The 18,850-nt window shown below is 38.4% G+C and overlaps 2 protein-coding genes across 4 annotated transcripts; one reads left to right on the top strand and one right to left on the bottom strand.

Annotated features, from left to right (window-relative positions):
- Positions 1-238: 238 nt before the first annotated feature.
- Positions 239-4,976, top strand: snapc3 (small nuclear RNA activating complex, polypeptide 3). Its single transcript, XM_015049958.1, has 9 exons — positions 239-514; positions 1,119-1,202; positions 1,283-1,355; positions 1,544-1,648; positions 2,264-2,413; positions 2,511-2,593; positions 4,260-4,418; positions 4,576-4,683; positions 4,758-4,976. The coding sequence occupies exons 1-9, from the start codon at positions 282-284 to the stop codon at positions 4,903-4,905; spliced, it is 1,143 nt and encodes a 380-aa protein (XP_014905444.1). The 5' UTR covers positions 239-281; the 3' UTR covers positions 4,906-4,976.
- A 907-nt stretch (positions 4,977-5,883) lies between these two features.
- psip1a (PC4 and SFRS1 interacting protein 1a) lies at positions 5,884-17,212 on the bottom strand. Of its 3 annotated transcripts, none has more exons than XM_015049952.1 (17): positions 16,891-17,212; positions 15,301-15,390; positions 14,704-14,780; positions 14,396-14,534; positions 13,118-13,207; positions 12,777-12,869; positions 12,170-12,229; positions 12,037-12,091; positions 10,526-10,616; positions 10,273-10,450; positions 10,118-10,197; positions 9,409-9,458; positions 9,217-9,287; positions 8,853-8,954; positions 8,570-8,771; positions 7,712-7,793; positions 5,884-6,452 (listed from the first exon to the last, which is right to left on the bottom strand). In XM_015049952.1, the coding sequence occupies exons 2-17, from the start codon at positions 15,370-15,372 to the stop codon at positions 6,425-6,427; spliced, it is 1,470 nt and encodes a 489-aa protein (XP_014905438.1). In that variant the 5' UTR covers positions 15,373-15,390; positions 16,891-17,212; the 3' UTR covers positions 5,884-6,424. The 3 variants fall into 3 exon arrangements, with proteins under 3 accessions (XP_014905438.1, XP_014905437.1, XP_014905439.1); XM_015049951.1 differs by having other exon boundaries at positions 10,118-10,203; XM_015049953.1 differs by lacking the exon at positions 12,777-12,869 and having other exon boundaries at positions 10,118-10,203; positions 16,891-17,210.
- Positions 17,213-18,850: the final 1,638 nt, after the last annotated feature.

Genomic DNA, 18,850 nt, shown 5'->3' on the forward strand with positions numbered 1-18,850 from the left:
ATTTAAATTTAATTAAAGAACACTTTATTGATCCTAAACCGAAATAATTTCATTAGGTTAACATGTGACATGCTATGTTAATTAGAATTAATCGATTAAACACAACAAACACATTTCTATGTGGTAATTGGGCGTTTAGGAAGGTGGTGATCTGAAAACCTGTAAAAAAAAAAAAAAAAAACACACGCGCGCAAGGAAACCATAGAACTACATTACCCACAAGCCTTTGCGCGGGTTTGCTTTAAAAGCCCGGGGACGCATTTGTTTTCGTCGCTGAAAACATGGCGGCGTCCGAACAACCGGTAGAACCGAGCAGCAACATCCCAGATTATGAATTTATGAACTTAAACTCCACACCTTTTCACATCGGCTCTTTCCGGGACGAGTGGCTGAAAAGACTGAAGCCGGAGGACTTTTCCTTCCAGCCGGGAGACCAGGACTTGTTTGAAGCTCGCTTCGCTGCGGCGATGGGGGTCGGAGAGGAAACCATGACTGAACTCAGATCCGTCTGCAGGTCGGTGGCCCCAGCGGGTCCGAACACCAGACGATTCCCACACAAGATTCTGATATCAAAGGTCCAATCACAGCCCTTTGGGTGGCTTTAATGTGACAATTTCACATCGCTTAGATTAGCCTACAAGCTAATTAAAACCCCAAATTCACTCGTCCACTAATTAGAACATTACATAACAGCGTAATATTTTTAATACATAAATGTTCAGTTGTGGCTCACAGGCTGACGGGGAAGACAAAACGTTATTGCTAAACAAGCTGGCTGCTCACAGAGTGCTGTGTTCAAACCTCTCAGTGGAAAGTTGAGTGGAAGGAAAAAGGAACATTGAAAAAGTCCAGTCACCGCCGGGTTCACAAATAAAAAATAAAAGTTAAGTTACTTAGCCACTAGCTAATCGCCTCCATCCCACTCACTGATGCAGTAATTCAAGCTGAAGTGTTAATATTTTTTTTAGATTTATGCTACCATTAACATTTTGTTAAACCTAAATTAGTTTTGGTATTTGCTGTAATAATAATCAAAATGATCAGAAATAAAGAAGAGAGGTATTTCAATCCATAGGAAACAAATTAAAAGGTTTTTAATTCCTGTTTTCCGGTTGCAGTGTCAATTCGCTTCTTTGCCATTCTGGAGATCAGGAGCGCGACCCGGAAGTCGTCCCTCCAAACACGACACTAAAGACTCTGATGTAAGCCCGGTTCCCATTTATTCATCCCAGTTACTGTCTGGATTCCACAGCAGGATGACTCTGTTTGTTTTTACTGACAGACACAGAAAAAAGAAGAACAACAAAACTCAGAAATGTACCAGAAACAGACATGACCTCTACGCAGATGAACTGGTGGGTGAAACGAAGGATTCATGTTCATCTCTAACGCAGAGCTTAACAATTAAATCAGACCAAAATCCTCTTGGTTTAGGTCAGTTAAAATAATCCAAATTACTTTGATTTGCTAGAAGTCTAATATGTCAGAGATGAATTTCTAAATCAGAATGAAAGTTTGTTTGTTTCCTCTGAATGGTTTCCAGGACCGCCTGACTGCTGGAAGGCTACCAGACACCAAGGCTAACCAGCTCCCTGAAGGCGAACTCATTCTAACTATCAATATCTACTTCCCTAGTTCCGTGGAGAAAGTGAGCATTTATCTCTATTTTGTCACATTGTTCGTCATCACATTTATCCCTCAATGGTTCCTCTGTGGGGCTGACATTTCCCTTCTACGGCGGCCCAGAAGGGTCAACAAACCACAAAACCACAAAACCTGACAGACACAGTTTTTACTGACTGTGTCTGTCAGTAAAAACCACAAACCACATGAAATCCATTTCATGCTAAAACCGATGTGATGCTAAACTGGAAGTTATGCTAGCAAGTTTTTCATGAATTTACTTTCATGCTAAGAGAAGTTCTACTTACAAAGGATTTATGCTAAAACAGAAATTATGCTGAAGCAGAAGTGACTCTAAAATGGAAGTTTCCATGTTGGTGTCGCATCACAAATTCCGTTTTGTCCTAAAACTAAATTTATCCTAAAATATAACTAATGCTAATACAGAAGCTATGCTAGCACGATTATCATGAATTCTGTTGTATAAAACAGAAATCATGGTGAAATGATTTAATGATGCTACAGAAGTTTTGCTAGCAAGTTTATCCTAATTTTTTCGGATCAGTTCTAGCATAACTTGCACTGTGGCCTTTGCATTGTGTGTGCCTTGTGGGCCACCGTACTTCTAAACTTCCCCCAGTTTAACCACCTCAGACCCCACACCACGCTGCTGATGACCGGCTCCCACACCCTGGCCGAGCTCCGGGACGCCGTCTGTTGCGTCAGCGACCTGCAGGTGTGCGGCGAGTTCAGCAGCACGCCGGACATGGCGCCAGACTTCATGAGCAAAGTGAGCAGCTGGACATTTACAGCGACTGGACGCTCCAGTCGATTGGCCACCTAACCGTCGTGTTTTAATGCTTCTTTTTTCATCCTTCTTTTTTCAGGATCTTTTCAAATCGGCCTACTTTTTCTTCGAAGGAGTTTTCTACAATGACATGCGCTATCCAGAGTGCCAGGACATCAGCAGGTCTGTTTCTGGCTTTTCTATGAGAACATATTTCAATAAGTCAGAATAGATTCCCATTCTAGCTGGGTAAAGCGAGTTTGTGCTCTAGTTTTATGTTCGACAGTGATGTGAGGAGGAATTAAATTCCTGTAAACAGAATCAGTAAAAATCCTAAAAGCAGAATATTTTAAACCTGGTTTGATTTATGAAACTTTCACAAACTGTTTCATTTACTCTTTTAGTGCAAAATAAACTACTCCATGTTTAAAATCCAAGTATTGAAGTTTTCAAACTAGAATAAATTAAAGTCACTCAAGGCATAAATCCTTTGTAAGCAGAACTTCTCTTAGCATGAAAAATTAGTTGGAAAATTAGCCTTTAGCCATTTTTGAAATCGGAAGGCTCAATCGTAAGCCAACTTCAGCACAGAAAGTTTTCTTCAAAAGGAAAAACTGCGACTTTAGCAACTAGCATGCCAAAGTCACGGATGACCAGCTTTGGCATGCTAGTTTTTAGCTTCTCTAAGATTAAAGTCAGCATGTCCGAGGCTAATGGTAGCCATTTCAATGGTAGCACTAGCCTATCCACTGCTAATGCTAGCCTAGCCACTGCTAGCCAGTCCAACGCTAGTACTAGCCTAATGATAGCCTGTCTGTGCTAATGGATACCAAAGGGAGAAAGTAATCTGAGTCGTGACCAGCCTAGGCATGCTAGTTGTTAGCCTTTCCAAACCACCGCTAGCTAGTATTGTCCTTTTCATTTGCTGGTGCTGGTTGCTAGGTTACTGTTGTCGGCCTATCATGAATCAGATCAGTATCTAGATTCAGGATGGATGTGGCCTTTTGTGATAAGGAAGCAGCCACCACAGTAGTCTTAATTTTGGCACTAATTTGCACCATAGATTTGCACCTGGACCAGGGATGACCGCGTCCTTGAGAAGATTGTGGAGCAAAATCTCCTCCCAAGAACGAAACAGAAAGAGACCGTCACAAAAATAATGTTTCTGGATGATAAATTGTCCCAGAAGTTATCGCGATAAGCGATAATATTTTCAAGTAAAATGAACACATTCTCAAGAATAAATAAACTTTAAATTCTAATGAACATTTAACCCTGGAACTGCAGGATGTTATCCAAAATAAAACAACTGAAACAAAAACAATGAATTATGACGTTTCTGTAAACTAAACTGTCCTTTCAAAAGGGTTTAACATCAGACTGAAGACAAATGATAAATCATGCAAATGAAAATTTAGCTTGTTTTAATTTATTATGCGATTAATTGATTTATTGCTTATTGTAACAGGCATGATGAGGAGTAATTTGTAAAGCTAATTAAACAATGAACTGGTTTCATCCTCAGATTGGTTTTGTTGAATCCTCATGACTGTTGGTGTAGCTTACGACCCAACGACAAAGTATAGATCCACTCCTCTGGGTCATTAATGGCTTTTTCATTCTGAATTTTACTGATTTATCTGTTCTGTCTCGACAAGGAAAGCTCAAAACGAGACTTTAATTCATTTTTAATAATACAATCACATTTATTGTGGTATTTTCTAATGTTCCTGGATGTAACAGGACTCATCCAACCGTTTACCTTTTGCTCAAAAGCAGCTTTTTTATTGTTTAATTTGACTTTTTTCATCATTTTTACATTGATTCATGTCTTTTACTGGGAATCCAGTACGACCATCGACTGGGCCAAGTCCCACAACTACCCGCCGTTCAGCACGGCCAAAATGGAGGACACGCGGCTGGTGGACCTGAAGGTGAAGGTGGGGTTTCCGTACCTCTACTGTCACCAAGGCGACTGCGAACACCTCGTCATCATCACCGACGTCAGGTCAGCGGCTTGTTGCGAAACAGAACAGTTTTTCTTTTCTTTTATTTGTGCAAAGGGAAGTAAGGATTTCTAAAATCTGATTCGGTTTGCGTAAGCAGAGCGGCCGAGGCGTCACGAATGTGAAATTAGTTTCCTTTTTTTGTTTTTTGGGCCGCAGACTGGCGCACCGCAGCGACTGCCTGGACACGGATCTTTACCCGCTGCTCACCCATAAGAACCGCTTGATGACCCAAAAATGCTCCGTCTGCCACGTCTTCATCGGCAGGTCCGTGAACATCAGCGGTCACGTCCGGAGCATCGTCTTTGACCTCTGACCTCTGGTGTGTTTGGGTTTTGTAGATGGTACACCACCAGGGACCAGTTTGCGCCCAGCGACCCGTGTCTGTTCTGCGATAAATGTTTCCGGATGCTGCATTACGACAAGGAAGGGAACAAACTGGGAGACTTCCTGGCGTATCCGTACGTGGACCGAGGCGCCTTCAACTGATTTACGCTTCATGATGAAGACGAGCATGGATTTTTCCTTTTTTTCAATAAAAGACTTTGTTTACTGCTATATTTTGACTTCTACTGGTTTCTGGTGTGTCTCCAGTTAGAAAACATTAAACTGAGTTAATTTAATGCCTTGCATTCTGGGGTTTTCCTGCAAGTGACTTATTTCTTACAGAAAGTTTGTTTTTACCTTAGAAAAGATGGAAAGTCCATGTTTGACCTGCTTTGCTTTTGCATTTTGCACATTGTTTGTGGTGCATTTATATCCTAAAGAAAGACGAGTCTCAAAACGAGATATTAACGTACGTATATGGAAAAACCTGACAGCAGAAAGTACGGCAGCCACTGTAAGACTTTTCTTCATTATGCCGCATGAACCCATCAGTACATTATTGCAATGCAACGCAAAACTTAATGCGAGGTAACAAAGTCCTCTTCCCCCTTGGGGCTCCGTTCTTCACTGCACTCTGTCAAACGAACCAAACTAGCTGAGCAACCTGTTCCCCTCCTCGCCTGTGGGGGGCGCTTCACCAAGAACCACCGACACAAAATCCTCTGAAGAAAGTATTTCAAATCCAGTAAATTTAACAAATTTGAAAAGTTATGACTATTGAAAGTCTGAAATTTTCTTTCCTAAAAAATTTGAGATCAACTTAAAATTTTTTACTTTTGTAGCAAATGTTTGACTTTTGTGAAATTGGAAATTTCCTTGTTTTGAGAAAATTTGAGATTTTAACAATTTGAAACTTCAGAGTTTTTTGGCAGATTTTCTTCTATCAACAAAAAAAAACTGCAGCAACTGAAAATGTAATTCAAATGGTTTTCCTAAAGAGAAAAAACGGTGTTAAATATCTGTTTTAGTAAAAATCCATCTGTAGTCCTAATTCATCCACAGTGAAATCCAGCATTTTTCCAAATTTTACATTGAAAAGACAAAAATGTAAATCATGAAGAATGATACAAACAAACATGGCGGTTGTGCTGTAGCTACCACTTTATTACTGGATGATGACACAAACACAAAAATACTCTTATATACATCTAGGTTTTAAAAGACATGATGGAAAATAAAGCACTTTGTTGGCTAAGAGGAGACTTTGGCAAAGTCCACAGTTTTCTGTTTGTGCGTCTGTTAAACATGCGTTACAGAGCGTTAAAAACAAGATCAGTTTACAGAATCTGCACTTCAAGTCCTGGGAGGTTCACAACTGAAATGATCGACCAAAATAAAAACAAAAACACTTCACGATGAAGACGAGGAGGAGGAGGAGGAATGTCCCCGCTTCTCATACACGTTCATTAAAATTCACAACTACACCGATGGGAATTAAATACATCCAACAGCAGGCGGCACAAGGTGTCTGAGTACAAAAATAAAACTATGCAGCAACTTGGTGAACTGAAACCTTGGGAGTAGCAGCAACACAACACTTCAGAAGGCCTGGAAACCGTTGTCCACCAGGGGGCGTCGTTCCAGTACAGCAGCAAATCTCTTCTTCGGGTCGGTGGACGGTTCAGGCCGACTCCTGAAGTTTTGGAGGACTGCGGTCGGAAACGGAGAGAAAACATAAAACTGACCACAAACAAGCAGAAGATGGAGAAATGTGAGCAAGGCTGAAACGATTAATCGAATCAATCGTGATTAATCAATTATTGAAATTGTCAAATAATTTTGCAATCGATTAGTTGGAGAGTCAAAACAAGTCCTGAATAAAAACATCTTAAGAGTAGTAATTAAGCCAAAACTACAAAATAATAGTTAGGATTGGACAATATGGCTGAAAAACGTATCGGGATATAATTGTTTCAGATCAGTCGATATTGATAATTGATTAATGTTTTGTTTTAAGTAAATACTGCCAAACTGGTGGCATGACTTCCTGTTTGACCCAGTTTTCTCTCCATGATGTTTGTTTTCATTTTTAAGCACTAATGTACAACTTGGGCAGTTACTCAGCAGGCTGTTGCTAGGCAACCAAAGTTGGGCAGAACTTGAAACTGCTTCTTACCCAGCATGTTGTTGCTAGGCAACCAGAGAGCGAGTGAGTTAGTTGAAGCCATAAGAATACGTTTTTTTAGTTAGTGAAATGTCTAGCACCTAAAGTCTCTCCTCTGCCTGCATCTCCCACAGTTTACATGTTTGATTTAATATAACAAACAAGAGACATTTGTGACTTATAACACTGAAAAAACACAAAATCTTAAGTATTTCTGGTCTGTGTTCTAGAGAAAATATCTTAGCACACTTGAAATAAGAAATAAAACTCACTTAGCAAGACATGGGGACTTGTACATAATTAGTAATATAATACAATATTAATGAATTAGATAATTCATTAATCTGAATTAGATAATTCATTAATATTGATCAAAATTACTAGTTGCACTGGCAGTTTATTTCCCTTAAAACGTGGAAAAATGTCTTTCAATAGGTGAATTTATCTGTCAGTACTTTTCATCAATAATAAAGAATTAACTTAAAAAGTTCTCATATCTTGCCAAGTTTGTTTTTCTTATTCCAAGTGTATTAAGACATTTGCACTAGAAAATAGACCAAAATTATTTCGTAAGATTTTGTGTTTTTGCTGTGAATAAATGTGCTGAACTTTAATCTTTCATTAAAGAGTCTAAATTTAACCAAATATGTTTTGTGTTTTTCATTCTGATGTAATGCTGAGTTTAATCCTCATAATCTGAATTTGAAGATGAAATAATAGCAACGTGCTATGGATCATCTGGTTGCCGTTAGCAACGCTGCGTTAGCGTCATTTGAAGCGCAGCAGCAAACCTGGAGGACGTACCTGTGGTTTTCTCCCGCCGAGGCGTCCTCCATCTTGTCAGTCTTCTTCTCCTCGGGGCTGGCGTCGCCATTGGAGACCTTGTCTGCGGGGCAGGAAGATTTGATCAGCGATGACGTCACCGCGCCGTCAGCATGTGACGGCCGGCGCGGCTCTGCAGAGGTTAGTCAAGTTAAAAAGATTCTCCATGGATTCGATTCGCTTCACCCGTAGAGACAATCTGCTCCTGTAACGGAGGAATCCGGGTTTTCATCTGGACGGATGCGGCCGCAGCGTTTGATAACAGCTGCTGATGAAGGTCGACCACAGAGATCCCATGACTGGCTCCTGATTGGCTGCTCACTCTGCCGCTCGTAATGGATTTAATGAAGGAGAGGAATGTTTGTGATGCAACCCAAAATTACAGTCGTTACTTCTCTGGATTCTCTGATATAAATTTGTTCTAAAAGTATTACTGATTGCACTTTAAAAATTAGGTAACTTTATGTTATTAAAGGTAAAGTTTAAACAGTAATGATTTATTAGTTAATGTCAAGTTGTCATAACAAAGACATTTTGAATAATGTCAACTTTGTATTAAAAGTGTCATAATTTACCGAATGACGCTTTATGACAACAGTCATAAATATTCATGAAGGCTTATTCATGTTCATGACAGGTGTTAGTTATGTCATGTTTATGACAGTGTCTTATTCAACCCCCTTCAAATAAAGTGTTACCAACCATTTTTTGTTGCCGTTTCCAGCCACGTTTGTTTTGCCGTTTCCAGCCACGCTTGTTTTGCCGTTTCCAGCCACGTTTGTTTTGCCGTTTCCGGCCACGTTTGTTTTGCCGTTTCCAGCCACGCTTGTTTTGCCGTACCTGTGCCGCTGTCCTTGACGTGCTCGGCTCTCTTCAGTGCTCCCCTCTTGGCCTCTTCGTGCTGCCGCTGCTCGGCGAGAGACTTGTTCAGCACCTGGCTCAGCACACAGTCGCCCTCGCCCACCAGGAACATCGTCTTGAACTTGTTGTACAGCATGGTGGCTTTGTCCATGATGTCCTGGCTGGCCTTGAACTTCCGGATCTGGAACGCAGATGAACCCGCAGTTCATGACCGCCGCCACCAGGGGGAGCCGTCAGCGACTGGGGACCTTTTCTGGTTTACCTTCTTGAGCGTGGCGATGAGCTCGCTGTGCTTCTGCAGGTGCTGAGTCGTCACCTGAAGGGAACCGATCTCGTCCAACGCGTCCAAACATTTCTTCACATCCTGGAGGACAAAAACAGATAAACACAAGTTTTAATGTTTCAACTAGTTAAAAAAACACTTTAGGTTGTTTATAAGGAGTTTGTTGAATTTCTACAATAAAAAAAAAAGAAAATCACAAAACACTGGAGGGACTGACTAGATTCAACTTCATCGTTTTTCTGTTTGCAAGGAGGAAAAATATTTATGAGTTAAATGTATTTCGCCTTAAAATCTGTGTAATTACTATAAATTAACATGTTAATATATGAACGGCAGAACTAACCGGGTTGTCGATTTTCAGGGAAATCTTGATCTCACTGTGGAGTTTCTGGAGTTTCAGGTCAGTTGACATTTCTGGAAAATAAAACGGGGAAAAAAAGAGCTCATGATGACGGTTAGTTTTGTTTAAAACAAATCTTAAAAAAAAAAAACAGTTCCAGTTAAAACCACACATTTATTTATTTTTTTAAATCACCTTTCTTCTTGGGTCCGGCTTCAGGTTTCTTCACATCTTCTTTGTCGGCCCTGAAAGACAAAAACACGACATCAGAAACTCACCGATGGTTCGGGATCCAAAGTTGGCCTGTCGCAATAACCAATAAATCAATTAATCACATAATAAATCAAAACGAGCTCCATAATCTCTGGCAGAAAGAGTTTTTGGCAGAAAAACACCAAACTCTTCAGTCTGGTCCATTTGTCCCTTTTTGAAGGATAATTTTGTTGACAGACTTAATAAGTCATTTTATTTGTTTCTTTTATTTATTTACTTTGGATTTTGAAAATGTCTCCCAGCTCCAGTGTTAAATGTTCAGTAGAGTTTAAAGTTTATTGATCTTTGAAAATGTGTTTTTGCATTATTTCATTACTGTTATATTACTTGAAAATGGTCTCGAAACAACATTATCGTTTGTCGCAGAAACTTCTAGGACAATTTATCATGCAGCCAAATTTGTTATCGTAACAAATCAAAAACTGCCTCAAATTACTGAAATATGTCGACACGAAAACAAAACTTCATATTTTCAACCACAAAGAAGGTGAAAATATTCATCACATAAAGACCTGAGAGTTTATTTCTGGTCAGACCTCGTTAGCATGTAGCTAATTTTGTTGTTGTTGCCGTCTCCCATGGCAACACAGAGTGAAACCATCAACGCCTCATCATGGTGGGATGAACTCACTCTCTCGGTTCGTCGGCTTTCCAGCGCCGCCCGTCTTTATCCGCCTCTGCGTTCTGCAGCTTCCTCCTCCCTTTGCTTTTCTGAGACTAACAGGAATAGAAACGTTAAATACGATCTTCTTGTCCCTCAGACTGCCGCCGTGCGAAGACGCTTGCCTCGTCGTCATCCGAGCCGGACGAGCCATTGTCCTTCTTCTTCTTCTTGGCCTCCGCCTCCTTCAGCTCCGCCTCCTTCCCCTTGCTGCCCTCCCTCTTCTTCCTCTTCTCCTCCTCTCCACTCGGCTGCTTGTCCTCCGCCGCCCTCTTTCGCTTCTTCTCCGACTCGTTCGTCTCCCTAAAATAAAAATAAAACACAAACAAGCTGTAAAAATGAAGAACCTAATGAAAGCTGTGTTTTCTGAAGCTTTACATTTCGCTCCCGGAGCCGTGTTGGTCCTGCTGCAGCAGAAGCAGCTTCTCGGTTTTCGGCTTCCTGCCTCGCCGTTTCGGAGCGTCTCCACCTGATCGCAGATACACAATTCAGCTTGTGCAAATTATGGCTCACATTCCACTATTTCTACCTGAAATTAGAACCTACATCTCTGGAAATACTCAGAAATAAGCTAGATTCATTTTTTGTAACAAAATTAGTTTTGACAAGTGAAGAAAGTGTTTTTACAAATTTTGCAGTCGGGCTGAAACAATTCATCAAATTAATCGTGATTATTCGATAATTGTCAACTAATTTAGTAATCGACTAATCGCTAACTGGAGTATACTGACTCAAAAAAGTATATCTGCTGAAAGAATAACACACTCAGAGCAGCAACTAAACCAAAACTGTATAAAAATATAGATCTTGCCTTTAAGATGAAAAAAAGTTACCTTTCATCTGTAAATATATTCTACCTAGGACGTGTCAATTGGCAAAAAAAAATATTAAAAATAAGAAATCTTTAAAGGAAACTTTGCTACCCAATTATTAATCCAATGCATAAACAGACTAATATAAACCATTTTTTAATATTGTATTTTAAAAATGAAAGAAATCAGCAGAATGTGCCAACCTTTCATCCGATTAATGGTCAGAACAATCGATTAATCATCAGAATAATCGATTAATGGTCAGAATAATCATTTACCAAAATAATTGTTACTTTGTAGTTCTAGTTTTGTGGTACAAATTTATCTGCTTTTAAATTATTGCTAATTTATTACTAATCTTTGGCGCATTTTTAGCCTAAAATTATCAGTAACAGTAATATCAGCTTAAATATTATTTTTTGATATTTAAACTAATTGCTACAAAATAGGAGCAGATGTGGTGGAAATCACAGCTTTGCACTAAAATGGCCTCAGATTAGGGATAATGCAAGTTATTGATTAATCAGTTAATCTTATCTTATAGAGCGACGAACAAATTAACTGACAAGTAGCCATTTTCTTAAAAACCTGAATTGTGTCTTATGTCCATCATGTAAAGTGCTAAATTTTTCATAATATTTTGAATAAAAAATGGTCCAGGAAGTCGCCCTCTTCTGGACGGAGGCCAAACTGCAACACTAACAAAAGATCTAAGCGGTCATCATTAATCAACGGGAACAATTTGAATCTAATAATCCATTAATCGACAGTTAGTCATAAGCTGATTAATTCTTTGCATCCCAACCTCAAATCAATGAAAAATAATTTTAAAAAAAAATTCAGCAGATAAAGATATTTTTAAAAGTTTTCTCCATCTGGGCCATTTTGGTGCAAACTAATGGTGACTGAGGAGGTTAAAGCAGATCCAGGATCCTGTTTCCACCTGGGCAGAGCCTCCTGAAGAAAGCTCTCAACAAGCTGAAGCTAACAAACTTGGATCAACTTCAAGCTCCAGAAGGAGAATCCAAGAGATCTTTAACCGTGTAAAACAAAAACACTTTTCAGCAGAAATCCCACCTGATGGACTAACGGGGCTGCCAGGATCTTCGTCTTTTTCGTTCTCCTGCTCACCCTGAAACACAAACACATTATTAAACAATTTAAATGCTTCGAAAATTGAATTTAAATCACCTTCAGCGTCACTACCAACCTTCTTCTTCCTTCCTCTTTTGGGTTTTGAGGGATCAGTCGATTCTTTCTGAGCAAAAACCTGAAAAATTAACCAGAAAGTTTGATTTTATTCCAGCTGACCTCAAAAACAAGCCGACTTTACTTCCTTAGAAAGCTGCTGAAGTAAAGAGAAAAAGCAGAAAGTGAAACAAACCGATTTAGAGCAACAGCACCCTCTAGTGTGCAGCTGAGGTTTTACACCAGATTCAATGCGAAAGGGAATTTCTTTCATACTTACCTTCTTTTGCAGATTTACTTGTTAAATTAGGATGAAAAGGCATTGAAATCAGAACTTAACCACTTGGATGAGAAGTGGATGGAATCAGTGGAATCATGCAGCAGATGGACAGAAAAGCAAGAAATGAACCCAAAACTTTCAAATAATTTCATTTTTATTCATCAAGCACAAACCCAGCATGACTGAAAACACAAACAGCTCTCCGTTAGATTTTCATTAGCGACCCGAATGCCGACCCGGCTCCAGAAAAACCGCCGATGTAGCATGCTTTTTACTTAATTTTCCACCCAAACAAGGGATGACATGACCTGCGCCGCTGCATGGCAACCCAACATGCAAGAGTACGTACATCCTGGATCTGAGGACCCTGCTCAGACATCAGAGACCCTTCCTCCTCCTCCTCCTCCTCCTCATTCTCCTGCTCAGCCTCTTTTCCTGGAACCTGAATGCACCATAGACACAGCATAGGACGCAGCGAGGCACGGTCAGCGAGCTTCCTGCTCGTTTTGCTACCAAACATCAACTCTACGAGAGGGAAAACCGTTTCCTGCGGTTACGATGCAGACAGATGTCACAGGAAGCTTTGAGAGACAAAAAACATGGAAGAATCTGGCAACAGAAGAGATTCACTGCAGTGGAGCCACATGGGAATGGAGGTTATGAACAGCAAATAAAAAAACTGAAATTTACTTTGGGTTTGACTCCTTTATCAGCTGCGTCTTCTTCTCCTTCTGGACCGCTCTCCAAATCCTTTTCCAGGAAGGAAGGAGGAGGAACCGGCTACAGAAAAAAAACAGGATTTAATTCATCAAAACTTCTGTTTATGGAGCAGCAGAAAGTCTGTTCACATCATCACACTGCTCCCTTAAATCCAACTTTATTCATCTGTTAAAGCAGTGAAACTATCATCCTGACCAGCTGGTTTAATTTACGCAAAGTGTGCAAAGAACCATTGGAAACAGTTTGTTGGCTAATTCAGGATATGTGCAGGTTTCTACATTTAATTTAATACTTAAGACCTTTTCAGTGCCACCTTGGATTAAATTTAAAATTAAAAACTATAAAGGCAGTGGATGGTTGGGGGATTGTAGCATGTGTCACACATTAAAATTTAGTTTATTGCACAGAAAAAACTTACCCATGGTATACAACAACAAAACTAGCTAGCTAGTAAGGCTATATTAGCAGCTAGTTAGCGTTAGCCTGAACCGAGTCGAATCTTTGACTTTACAGAAAAACGACAGAATATTTAAAATTCAATACTTCTAGATTAATCCCAAAGAGAAATTACATAATTATATTAAATATACAAGATTAAATAGTCCTGTCACAACAAAATTTAAGAACCGTTTAAAGCTAACTTACACATTTTTAAAAATAGATTTAAGAGTTTTTAAGGATGTAGTCGTAAACCGTTCAAACTGAAGTCTGTTTGCTGATCCGTTTAAAAAGCTGTCTGAATAACGATGGCGCATGATGTAAAATGAAAATAAAAAAAAGAAACAGAATTATACAGCACCATGTTAGGGACACTGTAGATTTGAAAATAAGGGATAAAAAGTACATTTCCACCAAATAATTTAGCATTTTTTTCTAGAAAATTTCTTAAATTAATTTAAACTTTCTTCCATTAAATATTTGACTTCAAATTCAGAAATTCTTTTTGTATTCTGAGGTTAATCTCAAAATTGTAGTTTTTTTGTAGCAAATTTTAAACTTTTTGAAACTCATAAACGTTCTTGTTTTTTCTAAACAGAGCTGTTGTAACACTGACTGCTACTGGAGATCCTTCACTGGATGATGAGTTACATTTAACTTCCGTTTGGGATAAATTAAGTATTTTTGAATCAAGCAGAAGTTTAGTTCTAGTCAGCAAAAGGAGAATCTAATCTTGGTTTATTTCAGTAGAAAATAATGTTTTAAAGTTGAAATTCTGCTTTTCACACCCAGTTTTTAACGGAGTCGTACCTTGGGCGCAGTCAGCTCAACTTTTGGGTTGTTTTCAATCTCCCACAATCCTTCATTGAAGCCTTTCCTCTTGTTCGGTTTCGCGTATTTCTCTTTGTTTTGTTGGTACGGAAAAATGTCCTTCGGCCCAAGAAACGCTCTGCAGGAGGGAAAATACTTTCAGTCATGAATGTAAACACAACACTGGTGCCAACCATTAAAAATGCAGAATGGGGAAGGAAACCGGAGTCTCATCAAACATTTATCTATTAAAAACCTTCAGAGGAACAAAATGGCGCCTCGATAAACATCAGGAGTTTGTTGCTCACGTTTCATGAGTGCCAAAGAAGAAAATTGGATATTTGATGTTGGACGGTTTGACAGCACCGTCTGGCACTTCATCGATCTGAAAACAGAAACAAATTTACTCAGGATTTCAACTTTCTCCTAATTTTATTTATATTTTTTCTTCATGTGGCTCTAATACTCTATCATAGCAATAAATATCTTTTTTTTTTTACCTGCTCAAAAATAAACTAAGCAGATAATATTTTGATAAAATAATCTGTTGATTTCAAACATAAAAAGCTTCTGCATGTTTGCCAGATTAAAAACAAACAAAAAAATCTGTAAACCACATCCTTCATTTTTCAGGTTGATCAATTTTTTCTAAATTTTTCTTTCTTCGCAGAAACAAGAAAAGTTTATTAAATTGTTGTTTAAAAGTCTACATGTAGTAAAAGTGATCGGATGTTGAGGTTTTCTTTTTACTCTTAAAATGAATTAAATTCAAAGACCAGAAATGAATAATTTGTGTTGCACTTTACATTTTTTCATTTTAAGATTTTAAATTGCACCCTAACAGTTTTTAAATATCAGTCAAATTTAGGACATTTTTGACCAGTGATGCGCTTCGTGCTGCTTACCCTCGCAGGCCAGTGAGGGTAACCCTTCATTTTGGCAAAAATCAGGTCGCCTGGCTTCCAGTCTCCGGCCATCTTGGATTTGAAACAAAACTAAAAAAAAAAAAAAAAAAAAAAAAAAAAAACGACGTTTATACGTCATCTAGAAACACTGAGACTAAATAAAAGCCACATTATGACCGTACAGCAAACCAAAAAGCTCCTGGAAGTCTTAATGATGTTACACAAAAACAACTTTGAGATTTAAACGTTTTTATCATGATATATTGTTATAAAAACATTATAACAAAAGACCTTTTTTAAAATATTTGTTCAGGTAACTGTGTGACCTGGTGCAATCAATGTTTATGGTGCATTGATTGCACCATAAACACAAATATTGTTCTTTAAAAACATTCCAATTTGTAATAATTTTAATTTATTTGAACACACATTAACATTTTAGTAAATATTAATGTTTACAGTAAATGCGGCAGAATTAGCCAAAAGACTTTTTTTCACCTCAGTAAAAGAATGCTGTTATTCTAGGGAATAAAAAATATTTTTATTATTTAAAAATTAACTGAATTGCTTATTTACTTGCCTCTTAATATATTTTTAATATGGCATAAATGTCTCCACATGTCAATCTTTTTTTGTCAGATTAATCAATTACTAAAGTAATCATTAGTTGTAGCCCTTGTTGCTTTTATCGATAAATCAAATTTTCTGTGTTTGAAGACTTAATTTCTGAAAAATCTGAGTTTTTCATTTGCAAATAAAGTGAGGTAAAAAAAAAAAATCAGATTTGGTATTTAAAAAATCTGAGATTTTATTTTCCAACCATAATCACTCAGCTGTAGGTTTGACTAATAGTTATGCGCTTAAGCTGAGGATCTCTGCAGCTCCTCCACAGCTGCCATGGCTCTTTATTTTAATACTTCCCCTGCCTATAAGTTCATATGGGCGGCCATGTTTAGTCATTTTGCAAAGCAACCAAGCAAGCTGAAACACAAAAACTAAGCTCATAGCATCAGGTAACACAACAATCGAATTATGATGAGTATTCTTTGTATTTTACTTTGCAATAAATTTAAATGTTAAACAATTTAAAATATTTTTATTTCTCTATGCTGAAACCGCTGTATAAAATTTCTCATTCTGAATAAAATATTAAAATAGTAGATATACATTTTAAAGATTCATGCATTTATGGAGGTCCCCAAGAAACTGCTAAGTTTGCTTATGCCTTGGGCCAGCTCTGCTCCGATTGCTGCACACAGATGGACTCTATTCACGTGGTCATCTTTGAAAGAAAATATGCTGCACTCAATTTAATCCAACTAAATCAGGAGAAAGGGGGTTGTTTATAAAAACAACAAATGATAGTCATGCATCGGTTTCATATTTTGTGGTTTTAACACCAAAAAATAAAAAAAAAAAAAAAAAAAAAAAAAGGTCCAGTACTTTCTAGAGACACAGCATCTACAGCCGATGCGATTAAAAACCAAGTTAACCTGCAGGATGCGGATCAGGACGTAAACGCCTCATTAACTCCCTTTAGCTTGCTTAAAGTTACCAAACAAAGATACGTAAAGATTTAGTTTGATTTACCTCTGTTCTGTGTTGGCTTCTTATGAGAGGAAAATGTGCTGGTTGGAGCTTTTAGAAGATATTATTTCATCAATACAACAAAACACTCCTTTTCCGCAAAGCCGACGCACGTTTTCCGCTCCCGCGCAGGACGTCGTCGGACTGAACCACTGCGGAAGCGCGGGGGGCGGCGGGCAGCGGTTAATTTAAAAACACTACGCTACCGCTTCTTTAAATACTAAACTACGTTCGTACTAAAAAACTCTTACAAATACTACAAATATTACATTTATTTATTATGTTCCCGTCGAAGCCACACTTGCTGTGACACAGAAATTATCCTTGTAAATATGTTGGACTGCCTGGCCCGAATTTGAAGATCGTGTAATAAACCAAGGTGCTTTGCTAGAGTGAGGCCTCAATAGTGTCGATTTAAGCACAAAAATAATCAAAATGTTGATATTGAAACGAAAAGGTGATCAAGTAAAGTCACAGGACGTAAGATCGACGTTTAGTTTAAAATACAATTGAAATAGTTGTAAAAGCTTACTTCATTTAGCATCTGTAAAAAGAATCAGAGTGGGACGTCTGCATCTGTTCAGCCGCTCTTTGCTCTTATTTTGTAGCGACGCTGATCATTTAAAGAGAAAGGCGCTTCATTCCAAGAGCATTTACATTTCTATTAATGAATAGGCACTAATGAATTTAAAGAATAATTAATAAATGATTAAATATAAAGATAGGGTAAAATAAAACACTCATAGTAGCTAATATTGATCAAAATAAAAATAATTATTATTACACTATACTACACTATATAATAATAATAATAATAATAATAATAATAATAATAATAATAATTATTATTATTATTATTATTATTATTATTATTATTATTATTATTATTATTATAAATACTTAATTGATTACTTTATGGCTTGTTGAAACATAATTGAAAACCAACAGAAGCAAAGATGAAAGACAAAAATTAAAGCTAAAAAAGGTTAACGCTTATCTAAATCTGTTAAGATCATTTTGCAAATTTCAAAAATATTGCTAAAAAGGACACAATAGCCAGACAGAGTGAGAAATATAAATATTAATCTTTTATTTCAAATGTATTTTCCTTTAGGATTCCTTTGGGATCTTTTACGGTTTACATTGTGGAATTTGGATCCGAAACTGTGGTTAATATCTAGTGACATCTGGTGGCCAAAACGTAGCATAACAACTGAAATTTGTAAATGTACCTGGCGGATTTTTATCCATATTGTGCTTTAAATTAGGAAAACTGACGTCAGATCAGTATGTTTTTATACATGTCAAAAAATAAGTAAAAGCAGAATAAATAATCATTTTACAGTGAAATTATTGCGTAAAAATTATCCTATTCTCAACTTTGAAGCTGCTGCAACCCTGCAGATCACAGAGATGAATGAAAGTGACCTTGATGTTAGATGTGGTAGTGTAATAAAGACAATGGCCGCTGATAGCTGAAGGACAGGCCCGTTATCCCAGAGCGGGAGAAGAAAGGCCGGGCTGGGCCAAAGGAGGCTGGGGCTTCGGTTGGTATCCAGGAATAACCACCGGGAGGTGAGAGACCTCCGCGTTGGACAGCAGCCAGCGTGGAGGGCTTCCTGCTTCGACACACGACCACGGCGGAGGCTGGCGATGGAGAGATGACAGCGAGGCGTACCCTTCACCCCGCCAGGCGAGGTCAGGCCGCCTCCCTGGGCCGCAGGAGTCCCGCCGTCCCCCATCACTCATTTTAGGCTGCCGCTCCTTTTCAGAGTCCCGGCTCACGCTGGGAGACTTTGTGGTGTTTAAAATCACCTGGCTGCCACGGTGATGACCTTTGACCCTGGTGACAAGACAGCTGGGGTTCATGAAGGCCCTCATTTGCTTTAAACCCAAACAGCAGCATAAAGGTGAGGCTGTAAAAGTGATCCGCTCATAAATTACCTCTGATGGTCCAGAATGA

Source organism: Poecilia latipinna, unplaced genomic scaffold (assembly GCF_001443285.1).
Source record: "Poecilia latipinna isolate Pla-1442-1.1 unplaced genomic scaffold, P_latipinna-1.0 Scaffold967, whole genome shotgun sequence".
NCBI lineage: Eukaryota > Metazoa > Chordata > Actinopteri > Cyprinodontiformes > Poeciliidae > Poecilia > Poecilia latipinna.